A 19928-nucleotide genomic window follows, 5' to 3' on the forward strand; every position below is an offset into this window, starting at 1 on the left:
ACTGTCTGAGCCTGACACAGCACTAGGCACTTTACATATTATCTTACTCTTCCAGGCACTTAACTCCATGTACTGAAATTCACGCTACTCTCCAACCACACAATCAACTTTCTCGCTTGGAAACAGGGCTAATATTCATCTAGCTCACAGGCTTGTCTTAAGGATCTTCAAGTAAATGTACCTAAAATGCCTGGGTAATGCATGGCACGTGGTGGGTACCAAACAATGGCAGTTATGACCTTAATGGAAATTTGACATTTAGACTGGAAACTTGGGACACTAAAAGCAGGAGAAATGTGTTGACTTAGAGAGGCATCTAGAAGCGGTGGAGCAGCAGAACTGAAGCCTGTCAGAGCTGGCACTGGAGGCAGGACGGCTTGGCTTGCCAACCCTTTGGCACATGTGCCCAGAGCCTACTCAACTCCAGTGTTCCAAGCTGTTTAACCACATTCGGTTCGCTGTGGGCACCTCAGTATCCAAAAAGCCTGCCAGATCCAAGTATTTTAAAAAAGCACTCCAAGTGATCAAGCAAATAAAGAGGCTTTTCTTAAAAGATCATTTATTGAGATTCAATAAACCACTGTCGTACGGTTCTTGCAACTGTTTACACATTTGCTGCCATGTTGGTACGTCAGCTTAAGTTAAAAACCAGGACAAAGCTCAAGGTGGGTGCATCTGGCCAGAGGAGGACCCTAGATTCTGTGGGATTGGCCATGCATCTAAACCAAATGTTACCAAGAGGACAGCAATAAGTAAGTCTGCATTTCTTTGTTAATAAGTAAGCATGTGCAAAGAAACAGTCTATTTTCTCTCAAACTGATATGATCTTCTTACCACTTCTCACCTCCCAACAACCCACCCCAAAACCAGATGGGTAGTGGGGGTGAGGGCTATAACTCAATTCAGCCCAATCTGGTCATCTAAGGCTGATCCAATAATTTGAACAACTTCTTCAAGTAATCTCATAGATGTCTCTTTTGGATGGCTCAGATAAATGCTCGGTCTTTCAGATTTCTTTCCCCTTGTCCTGCTTTTCTTCAAGATGGTATCTGACTGCATGAAGGACAGAGTCCTCAAACTACCCCAAGGCAGAGAAGAAAGCTGGCCCTCATATCCACACAAAGTCCTCTGGGTCTTTACTGGCCTCTGCTGTAGAGTATCTTAACTCGCTACTCCCAGACTAACAACCAGTAAGTTAAGACTGGTGCTCTGTGGGGATGTTCCTTCCAGTGGTGGTGGTGGTGTTGAATGGGGAACAGTGGTGGCTACATGCTGGTCCCCATCCTTATTCAGGGGTCCTGGCCATTTGCCTCTGATCTTGAAATTCCTGCACACATAGATTTCTTCATTCTAACCTCGGACCTCTATCACCAGGATACACAAGCACTACTAGGTAGGTCTCTTACACACTTCATGCAGGCCCTAGGGAACCAGGAGCACTGCCTCAGACTCCACCTGCCTTCTGCCACTACCTCCACAACATCACTCTGGCACATGTTGAAAGTGGCCAGCTGCAGAGCTAGAAGACCCCAAGAACCGTACCACCTAGGAAAATGACATGGCTTGGTCAAAACAAGAATGAGGATTGAGCAGGAGACAACACTGTATTCATATCAGTGTGACAAATTAAATAATAATGAGCTGAATCATGTTTGTCTTTTAGACTAAACTCATGGAGTCCTGAAGACGGAATCCTACACTTTTTCATCTTTCTATCCCCAGATGCCTGGAGCATTAATAAGCCCTCCTTTTTTTGTTTTGTTTTTTCCTTAAAAACTGCTGAATACAGAAAAAACAAAGGTGTTCTGCCTCATCAACTGGGATGGAGACCAGACAGGCAGTGCACAAGGCCGTTAACTATCTGGCTCTACCTTCTTGCGCCTGACATTTCAACTACTACATATCTGCACTTCAATTTCCTCACATGATTCTGACAACAAGTGTTCCACAATTACTCCTTTTCTGATTCACATAAATCTCCAAGTTGTAACTGCGCTTACAGTTTTAACTATAGTTACACGTGTGTTAAGTTCTTTAAGACCAGGTACCATACTGAATACTCTGTATGACCCACAATGCCTCGTACAGTGGTGTACATAGAGTAGGTTTCTCAACAGTTTATTGGAAAATGAAAGAATATACTTTTAAAAGTTGAGATATTCTCACCAAGAAAAATACCAAATGTGTACAACACAAAAATTTCTGTGACATCTCTGAAAACCATTTTTGGACCATGGGTTAAAATTCCTGGTACAAAACAAATGTAAGGTGGTGTTGTTATGATGCAAGGTACTCAGCAATATAAAACACTATTATAAGACTAAAATTATTATTTTTAAAGGAGAGTACTATATAATGGTAAAATTAAGATCATGAGATTCAGAATCTAACCTCAGTTCCAGACGATGAGGATGATATTAATGAAGGAGAAGGAGACAATGATGGCAAAGATGGCAGTGGCAACAGAGGAGGAAGAGGGAGATAACAAAAAAAGGAGAGAAGAAATTAATGCCGTAAAGAGGAAATTAATAAATGAATGCTATTTAAGAAAAAGGTCAGATTTCATACTGTTCTGTTTGGGTCCCTATGTATCTTTTGGGAAATGAGTCTTTATGGCCTGACCATTGTTACTAAGCATTTACTGATCACTTACCATGTGCAAGGCACTATACTAGAACTTGGAGGCAAAACGAAGTGTAAGACCACATCAAAGCACTCATCTAACCAAGAAGACTGGACATAAATATAAAAAAGTAAACCATCACAAACAGTAAGTTTTAGTCCTTGCCTCCCAGTTCTCATCAAACACACAAAAAATTAGTTCCAGGTGGGCTGCAGGTCAAAATATAAAAGATAAACAGTACGGCTTCTAGAAGATTACAGGCAAAGATTTCTTAGCCAAGACACAAAAAGTGCTAGTCAAAAAGGAAAAAAATGTCAAAACTAAATTAATTGAAATTAAAAATCGTTCTTTAAAAGACACTAAGGTATGAAAGTGAAAAGGTGAGTCACAGAGTAAAAGATTTTGCAACACACATAACCAAAAAAGTGCCAGTATTTCAGCAAACATTTTTAAAACCTATACAAATCAGGGGGGGAAAAGACATATAGACTCTCAACTTTTAAAAATTGGCAAAAACCCAAGGGTTCATCAACAGATAAATAAACAAATGCAGCATATACATAACAATGAAATATTACTCAGCCATAGAAAAGAATTAAGTTCTGATACCTGCTGTAACATGGATGAACCTCAAAAACATGCTAAGTAAAATAAGCCAGTCACAAAAGGACAAACACTGTATGACTCCACCTATATGAGGTACCTAGAATAGGCAAATTCATAGATATATAAATAAGTCAGGTGTTACCAGGTGCTGGGAGAAGCAGAAACGGGGAGTTATTGCTTAATATTTATAGAGTTTCTATTTGGGGTGTTAACAAAATTTTGGAAATAGTGATGATGGTTGCACAACACTGTGAAAGTACTTAATGCCACTGAATTGCACACTTAAAAATCATTAAAATGGCTAATTTTATGTAAGATTTTACCACAATTCTTAAAAATTAATAATGTAATACACCAAAAAGCATTGATTGTATACTTTAAATGTGTGAAATATATGGTATGTTAATTATATCCCAATTAAGCTGTTTTTTAAAAAACTGGCAAAAGACTTGAGCAGATAATTCACAAAAGAGGATACCTAAATGGCCAGTAAGAAGGGGAAAAGGTGAGCAACCTCATTAGTACTCAGGGAAGTGCAAAATGCAAAATACCTACAAACAGGCACACACAGTGAGATACCTTTATTCGCCCATCAGAATGACTAAAGTAAAATAAGTTGACAATCCTTGGTGTTCACAAGGACGTAGAAGAAACGGAACTCTCATACACTGCTAGAAAGGTGTGAAGATCAGCACAGTCACTTTGGGGAAACGGCAGTACCTACAAAAGCTGAATATATGCAATTTGTTTCTTAGATATATACCTAACTCTGACTATGCGTCAAAAGACACATAATGTTCACAGCAGCATTGTTCATTATAGGCCAAAACCAGAAACCACCCAAATGTCTATGAGTAGCAGGATGGATAAATTGATACCATGGTGTATTCATACACTGAAATGTTATACTGTAATGAAGATGACGAAATTATAGCTACATGTAGCAACGTGGATAAAGCACATAAACAATGTTGAATTTTCAAAGCCAGACACAAAAGAATGCATAATGAATATGGATTATTCTATTTATATAAATTTCAAAAACAAACTAATTTCTGGTATTAGAAGTCAAAAAGTGGTTACCTTTGTCAGTCTCCCAAGGCAAGAGAAACAAAAGCAGGGCTTCCCTGGTGGCGCAGTGGTTAAGAATCCGCCTGCCAATGTAGGGAACACAGGTTTGAGCCCTGGTCCGGTAAGATCCGACATGTCGTGGAGCAACTAAGCCGGTGCGCCACAACTACTGAGCCTGCACTCTAGAGCCGATGAGCCACAACTACTGAAGCCCGCACGCCTAGAGCCCATGCTCCACAGCAAGAGAAGCCACCGCAATGAGAAGCCTACACACTGCAACAAAGAGTAGCCCCCGCTTGCCGTGACTAGAGAAAGCCCGTGAACAGCAACAAAGACCCAACTCAGCCAAAAACAAATAAATAAATAAATGATTTTTTTTTAATTTTAAAAAATAAAAAAAGAAATAAAAGCAAAAACTAAACAAACGGGACCTAATCAAATTTATAAGCTTTTGCACAGCAATGGAAACCATAAACAAAATGAAAAGACAACCTATGGAATGGGAGAAAATATTTGCAAATGATGTGACCAACAAGGGCTTAATTTCCAAAATATACAAAGAGCTCATGCAACCCAATAACAAAAGAAACAAACAACTCAATCAAAAAATGGGCAGAAGACCTAAACAGACAGTTCTCCAAAGAAGACATACAGATGGCCAATAAACACATGAAAAGATGCTCACCATCGCTAATTATTAGAGAAATGCAAATCAAAACTACAATGAGGTATCACCTCACACCAGTCAGAATGTCCATCATTAAAAAGTCTACAAATAATAAATGCTGGAGAGGGTATGGAGAAAAGGCAACCCTCCTACACTGCTGGTGGGAATATAAATTGATACAGCCACTATGGAAAACAGTATGGCGGTTCCTCAAAAATCTAAAAATAGAGTTGCCATATGATCCAGCAATCCGACTCCTAGGCATATTCCCAGACAAAACTATAATGTGAAAAAATACATGCAACCCTATGTTCAAAGCAGCACTATTCACAATAGCCAAGACATGAAAACAACCTAAATGCCCATCGACAGATAAATGGATAAAAAAGATGTGGTATATATACAATGGAGTGTTACTCATCCATAAAAAGGAATGAAATCATGCCATCTGCAGCAACATGGACGCACCTAGAGAGCACCATACTAAGCAAAGTCAAAAAGAGAAAGACAAATACCATATGATATCACTTATATGTGGAATCTAAAATACAACACAAATGAACATATCTACACAACAGAAACAGACTCACAGACATAGAGAACAGACTTGTGGTTGCCAAGGGGGATGGGAGATGGGAGAGGGAAGGATTGGGAGTTTGGGATTCACAGATGCAAACTATTCTATATAGGATGGATAAACAACACGGTCTTACTGTATAGCACAGGGAACTATAATCCATATCCTGTGATAAACCATAACTGAAAAGAATATGAAAATGTATATGCGTGCATAACTGAATCACTTTGCTGTATGGCAGAAATTAACACAATATTGTAAATCAACTATACTTCAAAACATTTTGTTTAAAAAGTGGTTACCAGGCTTCCCTGGTGGCGCAGTGGTTAAGAGTCCACCTGCTGATGCAGGGGACATGGGTTCGTGTCCTGGTCCGGGAAGATCCCACATGCCGCGGAGCGGCTAGGCCCGTGAGCCATGGCCACTGAGCCTGTGCATCCGGAGCCTGTGCTCCACAACGGGAGAAGCCACAACAGTGAGAGGCCCGCGCACCGCCAAAAAAAAAAAAAAGTGGTTACCTTTGGGGAGCAGGGAATGGTAGGATGATTGAGACAGTCTTTGGGGGCTATTGGGTGTGGGCAATGCACGCCACTGGATCTAGATGATGGTTACCTAAGTATATGACTTACGATAATTCACTAAGTAGTACTCAATATTTCTACACTATTTTTGTGTATATTACACTGTCCTGGTCACTATTCTCTTTTCTAATAAGTTTAACAACTTTGAAATATAATCCAAAAAATAACTCTGTATGTCATCGTTCTTCAGTGGACTGAACAACGTATAAATTCTAGAAAGGCAGCAGGAACATGTCAGAAGAAAGTGGGAAGCTACTGTAAACTTAGTTCCATAAAGGAAAAGGCTGAGTAACTGCTAAAGATTTTCGGAGGTTGCGGTTGTTATTGCTGTTGATGGAAGGGAGAAATATAATGAAAACAGTGTTTGACAGAAAAGCAACCTGGCAGAGAAGAAAGGACGGATCAAAGAGAGGAGAGGTGAAATAAAGACCCGCTAGAAAACTGTCAGAATACTGTAAACTTAAAATGATAAGGATCTAAATTAAGGAAGGTGGTGAGGAAAGGAAGGAGAGCAAGAAATTAAGAACGCTGAGAAGAAAGAGTTTAGATTCAGTGGTGTCAGATGTGAAAAAAATGAATTATTTTTGCCGAGGCACAGGCCATGGGATCAGGCACTTGTACAGCATGACTGTCACAGTCTCCAAAGTCTGGACAACATCAGAAGCTTGGGCCACACATAAAATCAGTCTGCCTGAGATTTAATTATAAATATATGCGTGTGTATGTGTATGTGTGTGTATATATATATATATATATATATACCCACACATCACCCACATATATATGCAAACTGCCGCATATAAAATTAGATAACTATGTGTGTGTTTACATATTAGCAAGCATATATGAAGTAGAAGGGCAAGTAAAGGTTCTGTGAAGTTTAATCTGAATGTGGAAAAGCTGAAGAAGTGCACTCACTGTACCTGGGATAACTACGCCACAAGGAGTTAGGGAAAGGGCTCCATTACCCTCTTTCTCAAGTCAAAGAGAAAGCTGGCAGGCCGACTTCCACTATGTCAAGAGAATCTGAGACGAGAATTCAAGAGGAAGTGCTCAAGATTGCAAATTATTTTCGTGTTCATGGTCATCATCATCAGTTTATAGAATACTCGTTAGACGTTGACGGAATAAGCAGATTTGATTTATTTCAATGCAGGCAGATGGCTTGGTGGTGGAAATTGTGAAGAGATTTACTGAGCGGCTTCATCAGATCAAGGACATTATGGAATTAAAGGGCTCTAAGAGACCTTACTGGTCCAGCTCCCAGTGGCTCACAACATTGCACTTTCTTATTAATGAGAAAGACAACTCAACCCCCTGAATTCGAAGTAACCAGGGAGGGAGGAGGGAAGAGCACAATTCATTTGTCCAAAGAAGTGCAAATGTTAACACGGAAACTGGAGATATCAAAGGGCAACTGAAACATGTCTTGCTCTGAGGACAGTGAAATCACGAATTAGGAAGAATTAAAAGTCACATTTTCAGAAAATATTTTCATGAAAATGAATCATATTTAAGTTTCTATAACTATTTTGGAGTACAAACCTCAAGAACCTTCTCTACTAGTGTGTTTTAGTTTCAGGAAAAATTTAATGATCTGAAAACAAACCATACTTACCAAGAGAACACAGTAGGCAGTGAGTTTATGAATCTCAGAATTAATCTGAAAGTTCTGCTAATGTGACTAACTGTCCATTTGGGAGACCACCTAGCTTTGTATAAAAACATTCTCTTTCATGAAAATGCACAAAGAACAGCTGGGAAACACTATCAATGACACATGTCAGAATTAAGATGTGTCCAACCACATCTCTCCAAAGCTTTTATCACTACCTCCCTGACTAAAACTCATTGTTTTTTAAAAGCTCACAGGCTTTTCACCTTTAATCAACAGTAGCACTACTAAAATGTCTATATTCATCATGTAACCCAGTATAGATAAATTTTCACACCTATGCCTGGCTTAGACCAAGAAAAGTCATTAGGAGATAAAGGCAGAGAAAGGTCCTAAAAATCAATTTAAAGGACGAGGATACAGTGATTGTGGTAAAAAGTTTTTCTGTCACATTTAAAGCCTGTTCAAAACTGACCCTCTCCTGACACATACGATACCTATCTGTGCTATAACGGATTTAAGAAAATAAAGATGTATGTACATAGCCTGAGTCAAAGTGAACAGAAATTAATTTTAAAATATAATTCTTTATATTTGAAACCACTTTTTATAAAGTTTCTACAACAGATGAAGATGGTTTTAATTCCCAGAACAGGTATCACCATAAGGTCTCATTATATTGATGGGGGAGAGGGAGAGGAAAGTCATATAACTATTTTAGGGAAAGTTTTATAAATATGTTAACACCATATATTATCTCCAGCTTATTTTATTGCCAATATTCTCAATACTTGGAAGCCAAGTTAAAGAATCATGAGATCACAGAGCTGGAAAAGAAGAGGAGATTACCCTACCTAATCCCTCATTTTGCACATGAAAGCAGGCCTGTAGAGCTGTATCATGTGTCCCAGGTCACACCTCCATTGAAAACCCTGGATAGAACTCTTGCCTCCTGACTCAAGTTGGGGTTTAGCAATCCCTATAACAGTAACTATTACTAACCAAGCATTTTCTATATGCCAGGCACTATGCTAGACAGTTGAGAGATGTGTCATTTCATGTAATTTAGTGCTTCTCAACGCACTGATACAAGATAATCAGACTCAAGCTCAGGACATCATAACACTCCCAAAGTCATAGAACAAATAAATAAGTCAGGAATTCAAACCCAACCTGTCTGACTATACAAACCCATGAACTTTTACACAATGCTCATCTCCCCCCAAATTCTAAATGTATACATCCAAAAAATTCCATTTTGGGCAACCTAGACTACAAAAATACCTATACAAATTTATAGGTTATATGTACAAAGACGTTTACTACATCATTAATATCAAGAAATCAGAAACAACATAAATATCCAATAATGGGGAAACAGCTAAATAAATTACAGTATATACATGCTGTGAAATACTAAATGGTCACTAAAAAGAACGAGGTAGATCCATGTAACAGGTATGGTAAGATACCCATATTAAATTGTTATGTTTTAAATATAAGTTGCAGAACAGTATTTATGGCATTATTTTTTAAAAAAACTTACATGTGCATGCAGGCTTTGTTTGTGATTAAAGAAAGGTCCAGAACAATGCACAGTAAAAGCAGAGAATTCGGTGGGTGGAGGTGGGTTTGAGTCAATTCTTAAACACTTCTGCATTGTCTGAATTTTTAGGATATGTTACTTTTATAATTTAAAAATTATCATACCAAAATAAAGAATTTTAAATGAGTTTATTATTTATTTTTTTAAATGCATGCATACTCCATTTAATGCCATCCCCCATAACATAGAATAATTGTGTGGCTATTTGTCTCTAAAACACTTTTCAAAAAAAAAGAAACTAACATCCCTTTACAGTACACCAGCATTTCAAGTCTAGTCCACAGACCCACGGGGTTCTCCCAGATCCTGTCAGAAAGTCCATGAGGTAAAAGCTTTTTTCTTAGTAATGGTAAAGTGTTATCTGCCTCTTTGCCTGAGTTAACATTTGCACGGATGGTACAGAAGCAGTGGTGGGTAAAACTGCTGGTGCCTTGGCACAAGTCAAGCCACTGTCACGAAACCGTGGGAGAAGTTACTGTAGTCATCACCGTCATGCACTCACAGTTAAAAAAGGAAAACCAGTTTTTTAAAAATGTCTTTGTGAAGCAACAACAGCAGTTTCATTACATCTTGACCTTTTCTAATATTCTGTGTGACCGAATGGGCAGAATGAAACATGAACCCCATATGTGGCTACCAGAGCCAAATGGTGTCCCAAGGAGAAGCGCTGGGGCAGCTGCTGGAGCTCAAGGCTAACTCAACTATTCGCTTTTTCCATGGATCAGGACTTGTACTTGAAAGAACAACTGACAGACTAATCATTCAGACTTAGGTACCTGGATGACATTTTCTCAAAATCGAACAAAGTAAGACTCTCACTTCAAGGGAAATAACTGATAACTGTTTGTTGCCAAAGATAAAATTTGAGTAAATATTAAAATTTGGAAAGCTTGAATCTGCCATTGTGAGCTTAATGGCTTCCCAATACTTAAAGGCTGTTCTGGTGAGATCAATGGTGATATTAACATGTGCTTATTTTTTTACATTTTATAAAATGTAATACATGTCAACATCTGTAAGGTCTGCATAAGTGAACCAATATTTTCCAAATATTATTATTCAACTGAATAATCATTCAACTGAATAATCAATGAATAATGTTACCAAAAAATCACACATGAGTAAAAGATCCATTTAAAGTATGATATTTAATATCTATTAAAGTGGACTTTAATATAGTGGAGTAAGAAATGTTTATTGATATGGTTTCTGATTCTTCATTGCAACTAGTCTTTAAGATACTACCACTTAGGGCTTCCCTGGTGGTGCAGTGGTTGAGAGTCCGCCTGCCGATGCATATGGGAATATCCCATATGCCGCGGAGTGGCTGGGCCCATGAGCCATGGCCACTGAGCCTGCACGTCCGGAGCCTGTGCTCCACAACGGGGGAGGCCACAACAGTGAGAGGCCTGCATACCTCAAAAAAAAAAAAAAAGAATAACCAAAATTATCTAAAAGTGCTATCAAAATACTCCTTCCTTTTCCAAATACATAGTTGTGTGAGGCCAAATATTCTTCATATAGTTCAACCAAACCAAGACAACACATCATAATAAACTGAATACAGAAGCAGACAGGAGAATCCAGCTGTCTTTTAATGAGCCAGACATTTAAGACTTTTCCAAAAATGTAAAACAATGCCACTCTTCTTGCTCATATTTTTTGGTTTTGGAAAAATTCTTACTTGTCATAGAAATATACTATGTCAACATATAATGGATATATTATTGTTTTTAAATTGATTAACACATATTTTTAAATTTTCTCATTTTTAGTTTGTAATATGGTAAATATTGATAGACATACCCACATAAACAAAAGCTCTCTGGTCCTCTATAATCATTAAGGTCCCAATAATCTTTAATGCCAAAAAGTTTGAGAATCTTTGCAGTGTACTGTTAACACATTTTTCATGTGTTCTTCATACTGCCTTAAGTCTTGGCCAACAAGTGCAAGTATAGCAATCTGTACTTATATGTGGGCAATACGCATAAGTGAAATGTACTACAAACTTTCTCAACCAATGAAAGCATAAAATGTTAGCCTGATTTGAATATGTTCTGCAACAAGCAATGTTCACTACACTTCAGCCTCTCTTTTTGCCACATATTTTGTGTTCTGGCAAATGAACTTGACCAACGGGAGCTGTTAAAAGTTGTATAACTGATAATGATGGGCATGGTCCAAAGAAACAAAGATTAGTATCATGATAATTTAAATTGATGATACTTAAATGATGATGCAAAAGACCCCGAATAGCCAAAGCAATCTTGAGAAAGAAAAATGGAGCTGCAGGAATATGGCTCCCAGACTTCAGACTATACTACAAAGCTACAGTAATCAAGAAAGTATGGTACTGGCACAAAAACAGAAATATAGACCAATGGAAGAGGATAGAAAGCCCAGAGGAAAACCCACGCACATATGGTCACCGTATTTTTGATAAAGGAAGCAAGAATATACAATGGAGAAAAGACAGCCTCTTCAACAAGTGGTGCTGGGAAAACTGGACAGCTACATGTAAAAGAATGACATTAGAACACTCCTTAACACCATACACAAAAATAAACTCAAAACAGATTAAAGACCTAAATGTAAGGCCAGACACTATCAAACTCTTAGAGGAAAACATAGGCAGAACACTCTATGACATAAATCACAGCAAGATCCTTTTTGACCCATCTCTTAAAGAAATGGAAATAAAAATAAAAATAAACAAATGGGACCTAATGAAACTTAAAAGCTTTTGCACAGCAAAGGAAAACATAAAGAAGACAAAAAGACAACTCTCAGAATGGGAGAAAATATTTGCAAATGAAGCAACTGACAAAGGATTAATCTCCAAAATTTACAAGCAGCTCATGCAGCTCAACATCAAGAAAATAAACAACCCAATCCAAAAATGGGTAGAAGACCTAAATAGACATTTCTCCAAAGAAGATATATGATTGCCAACAAACACATGAAAGGATGCTCAACATCACTAATCATTAGAGAAATGCAAATCAAAACTACAATGAGGTATTACCTCACACCAGTCAGAATGGCCATCATCCAAAAATCTACAAACAATAAATGCTGGAGAGGGTGTGGAGAAAAGGGAACACTCTTGTACTGTTGATGGGAATGTAAATTGATACAGCCACTATGGAGAACAGTATGGAGGTTCCTTAAAAAACTAAATACGACCCATACGACCCAGCAATCCCACTACTGGGCATATACCCTGAGAAAACCATAATTCAAAAAGAGTCATGTACCACAATGTTCATTGCAGCTCTATTTACAATAGCCAGGACATGGAAGCAACCTAAGTGTCCACCAACAGATGAATGGATAAAGAACACGTGGCACATATATACAATGGAATATTACTCAGCCATAAAAAGAAACGAAATTGAGTTATTTTTAGTGAGGTGAGTGGACCTAGAGTCTGTCATACAGAGTGAAGTAAGTCAGAAAGAGAAAAACAAATACCATATGCTAATACATGTATATGGAATCTAAAAAAAAAAAAGGTTCTGAAGAAGCTAGGGGCAGGACAGGAATAAAGACACAAGATGTAGAGAATGGACTTGAGGACACGGTGAGGGGGAAGGGTAAGCTGGGAGGAAGTGAGAGAGTAGCACTGACACATATACACTACCAAATGTAAAACAGATAGCTAGTGGGAAGCAGTCGCATAGCACAGGGAGGTCAGCTCGGTGCTTTGTGACCACCTAGAGGGGTGGGATAGGGAGGATGGGAGGGGGATGCAAGAGGGAGAAGATATGGGGATATATGTATATGTACAGCTGATTCACTTTGTTATAAAGCAGAAACTAACACACCATTGTAAAGCAATTATACCCCAATAAAGATGTTAAAAAAATAGAAATAAATGATGATGATACTTAAGGCATCTGCAAGCACACTGTTGAGGATGCAGTTATGATTAGTAGAAGACTTTTGACATTTTGAGAGCTATAAACATCACTGCAGACTGAGAGGATGGTCCATAAAGGAATGAATCACAGCTGGAAGAAATTATGGCTGGAAATACATAGCCTTCAAAGGACGGAAAGGGAATGGGCGGGGAAGACAACTAGCAATCTCCACCAGGAGGAGGTTATAACGCCTCCCACATGAGGCTGACTGAGTTAATGCTCCTATTTCTAAAAAAGCTTCTCTAGTACTTTATACACATGATGAGGGGAGGGGGAGAGAGGGCTTAGACCACATGAGGAGTGATTTTAATTAATTATCTCCATTCTTGGGAGACTAGTTCTAACACACAGGCCCTCAGGACTAAGAATACCAGTGACGTAAATGGGAAACTTCGAGGTTCTAAATGGATTCCCCAAAGTCCAACATCATTCTTCACTACATGGAGCAAAACCTTCAGAAATTCCTTAGGAAAAAAATATCTCAAGATGGACAACTTCAAAGTTTTGGGATTAAAGATAAGCTAAGAATCAATTTCAAAAGATATGTGAATACAGCATTTCTAAACTTCTAAAATCAGAATTTGAAGAGACTATGAAAATAGAACTCTATCACCTCTATTCCACAAAACATACAGCAAGGTTTAAAGATCAGTTGAAGCTGACAGTCAAACCAAATCCTTAAGGAAAATTTTAATGAAATTCTTTTTCTTTAAAAGGAAAAAAAGCATTCTTTTCAGGTACTCCAAGCACACGGGAGTACCACCTGCTTTTGTAACCACTCACTCATTCAGTCACAATTATCTACTGAGCACTTATTCTGTGCCAGGCATGGTAGTGTCTTTTATGTATGCACACGTACATACATACATATATACACACCCATAATTAGATCATAAAATTAACCTCATGGAACAAGGGAAAACTGTTAGCATAGAACTACGTCCACACTCTCATACACCCCCACCAATTCTAGCTTCTAAGGGGATTTCTGGTTCTGTGTGGTTGGCTGCAGGGTTTGTGTGTTTTTTCTAATGTCAATCCTGGAATAGGTAGAGCTGAATAACGGGAAGGAGCTATGACTGGGTAGATTTATTTACCTAGGAAGAATCTGATGCTACTAAAAGAACATAACATTCTCCAAAACGGAAGGGGAGGATGAGGAGAGAAAAGAATCAACATTAATGAGAAAACAGGAGTGAGAGAACAGATTTTACACGAGCTACTGCTGCGAACAGGGAGACTTTGGGCAAAGGTGGATAAAGTTCAAACTCTAAACTTGAACATTTCTTAAGCTTCCACTGGTGTGACCTTCAACAGACTTTGATGGAATTTTAAATTTCTTTCCATTTAAAAAAAAAAATTTGGATTAATGAGTCTTTTAAGAATGGCCCAGAAGTGGGCCCATTACATTAGAGTTACATTCACAATGTCAAATTGTGTTATTACATAGTTGTGACCCTCCATGAAAAAACAATATTGAATTTCCAATCCCACAAACCTATTATACTTTAACCACCTATCCCAACCCTAAATCCTGATCCACTATCGTTATTAGCCATTAATGTTAACCTAATTCTCTGAAGATTCTTCCAAAAAACGTTCTGTGGTACAAGAATTTCCTGAACTCAGCGCTTCTGGGATCTCAACTTCTTTACCCACAACGCTTTTCTAAATAAAAGTGTGCATCTAACCTTGTCAGTTTGTTACCTCTCCCAAGATGAAAATGATAAATGAAGAGAAACCAGTAAGTAGACAACTTCTAAGAATTTTTTATTGAATAGGCTCCTTGTTCACATTGGCAAATTGCATTGGTTTAATACTGTTCTATAAAAATAGAAAATTAATGATATTTATGAAAATGTGACCTTCCTATAACACATGAGTGAGGCAGATTCACACCATACAGCACCTATGTAGCACCCAACAATGGTAATGATGAACGGGTATCAGATCAGTGACTGAGCCTATCATTTGTAAAAGTAGGAAACACTGACTGACTTCACATGTCTGAAATTTTAAAACCATCACAGAGGCAAACTACTACTACAGTCTCTTTCTTACATGGTAGGAAACCAGGTACAGAGGAAATCAATTACCCAAACTTTAACAGGAAGAAATCCTTCCAGTTTAGTAAGATCAGCTTAATAAGTAAACTAATTAACTTTCCATTTTTAAGACCAAAATCAGCTCAAGTCAGATGGCATTTTGAATCTCACCCAAGAACTGACGTCTCTTAAACTAGCTTCTCTCAAAGTACAATCAAGGGAGGATTTCAGAGCCTCCAGATGGTCTAAGGCTGCCCTCAAAACACAGGGGTTAGATGTGTAAGCGCCAGGGAGTCCTCATCAAACAAAGGAGGAGGAAATTGAGGGGACAGTGTTCACTTGAGGTCATCAGACTACTAGAAAGTCAGCAATCCTACCTCAAACTGCCTAACATGTAAACTGGTACCACTGGTGTAGATAACAATAGATTCAGAATCCCTATTCTAAATAGTCCAGTTCTAGATGAGAAATTAGGGGAATGCCACAATTTCCCCAACTTTCAATTCCACACCAGTGGTCTGTGTAACTCAGAGCAACTAAAGAATCTTGTGTACCTGCACATCACCTTGTTTGACACTAAGTCACATGGCTTAAGTATAAAGATTCAAATGAGAATTTTCAATATAAATGCTTCCACTATCGCAGTGTGAAAACACATTTGAAAATGTGCCACATACTGTTACTGTGGCGAGAAGTCTTTACCCACTGCATCATTACCTTGGGTCTGACAACAGTTCTCAGCATAACATTTTTAAAGCGCTTGGTGATTTAATATTTAAATTGCTTCCTGAGTAGTCCATGTTGAACACTGAACTTAATTTCTCTAAAATTTTCATCCAGTGGCTGTCACCTTTCATGTAAGTCAAACTACAAATTTTTATAAAAAGTGAATCCTTCCAAAGCAGTTCCATAATTAAAGTTAGATATAAGAAATGGGAGTTTACAATAAATTTTTCATAATGCTAACAATCAGAGCTCATAATTCTTTTCCTTTTATGTCATCTTTTATATATTTTTCTCAGATTCTGGAAGGTTACTTGCTATTTCAAGGAATCACAAGTAATACAAGAAATGCTTTAGATATATCTAATCCACTGGTAGAACTATACAGAAGTCAACTTTTCAAATCAAATTCCCTTTGAAGTTACTCCACAGAGATTTAAACAGAAATAAAAACAGAAATTTCTTGACAACCATTTTCTCTCAAAAATGTAAAAGCCTATTTCTACCTTTGGTGCATTCTCCCATTGTACTGGCCACTGCTTTAATGGTTATTTATCTAGCATCCACTTCCCTTTTCTCCCTTCATAATGGAACCAACTTTGTTCCACCCGATATCCACTCTTCCCCTCATTCCACATTGCAAGTCCTAGGAATGGGCCTTAGTTCATTCACTCCAACTTTGCCATTGACTGGTTCAAGAACTTAACACAGTCAGGACATGGTACCCTCCTGGAGACTGTTATGCTGGGCACTCAACAGCTGTTCATCCTCATCCCCTCCCCATCTTATGGAAACAGTATCAGTGGCCTACCCATGGCCCACTGAATAAAGCCCAAACTCAGTATTCAACGTTCTCTACCATCCTTTTACTACCTTTTTAGCCCTTTCTGCCTCACATATACATCTCCTGCTCCAGCAGCTACAAGCCTGGCCTTTCCAGAATATGCCCCTGCACTTTCCACTTCATATCCTACAGCCAGGCTGTTCCTTTGGCTAGGAAAGCCAAACACTCTCATCTCAGCCAATTCAAATTCTACTCATTCAAAGTCCAGATCAAAAGGAAACTTTTCCATGAAGTCTCCCTTGATATCACCAACAAAAAATGGCACTCATCATATACTCCTTGTATCATAAATCACTTGTGCACACTTACAGCTTGTTTTAAAACTGCGAACTCCTTACAGGCTGTGGACAAACTCTTGTGCATCTTTGTCTTCCACCACCATCCTGCCCCACCAGACACCCAAGTGCCCAGAGTGGGAGCTCAGTAAACACTTGCTGAACAAATGAACATTTTTCAGGGTGAAAAGTGCCTCTACAGAATAGATTACCACGAAGGCTGAAATGTCCTTGGAAGTCTTTAAAAACATCCTAGTATGGTTTAGGAATAGTTCTGCTGAAGGAAAAGAAACACATCAGATGACCTTGTAAGGCTGATTCTGCAAATTTCATCAACTCTTTAAAAGTATTGCCTAACAATTCAAAAACAAACCATACACAAATGCTATTTACAAGAAGACGGTGGCAGTTATTGTAATATACAAAGGTTAACAACCCAATTTTTTACCAAAAATTTCAGTTGTTCTTATAGTAATATTTATAATAATTTCAGTTATGTCCGAGGGATTATTTAAAAGCCCATTTACTCTATCTTATTTCATACCTAAAGGAAGTAGGACAGAGAAAAATGTTGGCCCTCTCAAAGTAGTAACCAGACAAAATTAATTTAGAAGCACAAGTTTACATAATGCACATACTGATGTCACTTTATTATCTACACATCATCACTAAATATATATACCTAATGAAGTCCAGAGAAGTTATCTGTAATTTTGATTATTTCCTTCTATTACTCCTATGGACCCCTTAAACTGAATTTGTAGAATTTAAGTCAACTAAAATTAGGTTACTTCAAGATCTACGGGTACACTATCAGTTCAACTAAAATTATGGGAAACATACTGATATCTCCAGAAAGAAACTGTATTAACCACAATACTCCATAAATCAGTTAACCTGTTTTTTAAATAAAAGCCTTCAGAATAAATCTCAGTAAATCTCAACAATCAGTTAAATGGAACAGAAAACTTGATTCCACAGGACAGGACACACAAAAACAAAAGGCAGTGCATAAAATGAAAATCAGGATCTAAATATGACGACTATTCATAGGAAATAAAATATAAGAAAGATTAAGTAGGAATTAGAACATTAAACTTAAATCGATTTTTAAGACAGTTAATAAGAAAATTAAACATATGTTTATTTCATTTGTTCTTATGTTGCTATGTTCTATGTATTTTTGTAAGTCGATTTAAATCCCTTGGGGAAGAAGCTAGACTATAAAAAAGATAATAATAAATTCTTGTTTTCTAATCTAGTGTAGCACACTGTAGTTATTTTTTTAAATAAAGACCACATTTTCCGTCATAACCTACATATGCTCGTTAAAGATTTGGGGAAAGCTACAATTTAAAGTTTTCCAAATTATTTTAAAAGCATCTCCAGTTTTCCTGCAGCCGCCTGACAATGGAAACGATTCTAAATCCCGTTTCTCCCTGGACCCAGTAAGTAAGGGAGTTCGTTGTCTAAAAAGGGCAAAGAGCGGGGTCGGAGTCAGAGCCCGGTTCGGGACCGGCGGTAACCGGGTGGCGGGCGTAGTTACCTCTGGATCGGAACACCTGAGCAGTGTCGGGGGCGCGGACCGGGGCAGGGGGCGCCTGCCGGGCAGCAGCCGCCGCGTGGGCGCGGGAACCTCGGCCGACAGCAACGAATATGGCCCCCGAGAAAGTTGGGCTCCGAAGACCGGCCCTGGCGAGAAGGCTGTCTGCGTCGCGGAAAGCCTCCCCCGGCCCGCCGGCCCCGCCAGGCCCCACCGGGAGGGGAGGAGAGGGCTACTCACCGTGCAGAGAGAGGAGCAGCAAAGGCGCCAGAGGGGAGCCCCGACAAGTCATTCCGGGGCCGCGGGCAGCGCGCCCGCCGCCCGCCCGGCTCCTCGTCGCGGCAGCGGAGGAGCGGGCCGGGCTCTCTGAGCTCTCGGGACAGCCCGGACCTCCCAGACCCGCCGCCCGGCCGCAGTCCGCCCGGCGGGGCTGGGACGGTGGGACCCGCAAACGAGGCAAGTGCGGCACCCGCGCCCTCCGGCTCCGCGGAGGCTGAGCTGCGACCAGGCGCGTCCCGGGCTCGCCGGCCTTGCCCCGCGGCTCCACAGCCACCTCGCGATGCCCCAAGACCCGCCGGCCCCTCGCGCCGCCCGGGGAGACGCTCCCCGCAACTCTCGCCCGGCTACTTGGGCGGCAGCCCGGCTGCGGCTCGGCTCCGCGCCGCCCACTCGCCCCGCTTGGTCTCCCCGGCAACCGCGGCTCCAGCGCGACGCCTGGCGGCCCACCAGCTGAGCGAGCGCGGCGCGCAGCTGGCGCGGCCCTGGCCACCTGTGCGCGAGGCCGCCCGCTCCCCGCACACCTCCACGAGCGCTGGGAACCGAAGGCGGGCATCCTCCTCGACCGCAGCCAGGGCCCCTCCCCTGCCCTGAACCACTCCCCAGACCGGCGGTGACAGTCCTGAGCGCCAGAGAGCTCCACAAGGCAGTTCACCACAGCCTGAGTCCGAACAGGCAAGATGCTTTTCTATCGCAGTTTTCAGATGATTTCTATTTGGCCGTTTCACTTTCTCTCAATCCTTTCTTCTGTACCCTAAGTAACCCAAAAGAACCTGACTCTAGCAAAATTGAGAATCGATGAGGTTTGTCCTATACCTTTTATTTTTCCGACTGCCGTTTCTTCCTTGAAAAGAGCGTAGGGGCTGTAGCATGCCCCTAACTCCCAATTCCTATCAAAGACCACCCTCTCTTGCCCCTTTAGTAAAACTTATATCAACTTACAATATTTA

General features: G+C 39.8%; 1 protein-coding gene across 1 annotated transcript in view; it reads right to left on the reverse strand.

The window, feature by feature from the left end:
- Positions 1-19310, reverse strand: part of IGSF11 (immunoglobulin superfamily member 11) — a 151641-nt gene extending 132331 nt beyond the window's left edge. Inside the window, exon 1 of the mRNA XM_081235539.1 lies at positions 18943-19310. Coding sequence (XP_081091665.1) covers positions 18943-18994 — 52 coding nt within the window. The 5' untranslated portion in view covers positions 18995-19310. The remainder of the gene's footprint in view (positions 1-18942) is intronic.
- Between the last annotated feature and the right edge of the window lie 618 nt (positions 19311-19928).

This window comes from Mesoplodon bidens (genome assembly GCF_964165515.1).
Source record: "Mesoplodon bidens genome assembly, chromosome: 5".
NCBI classification, from domain to species: Eukaryota; Metazoa; Chordata; class Mammalia; order Artiodactyla; family Ziphiidae; genus Mesoplodon; species Mesoplodon bidens.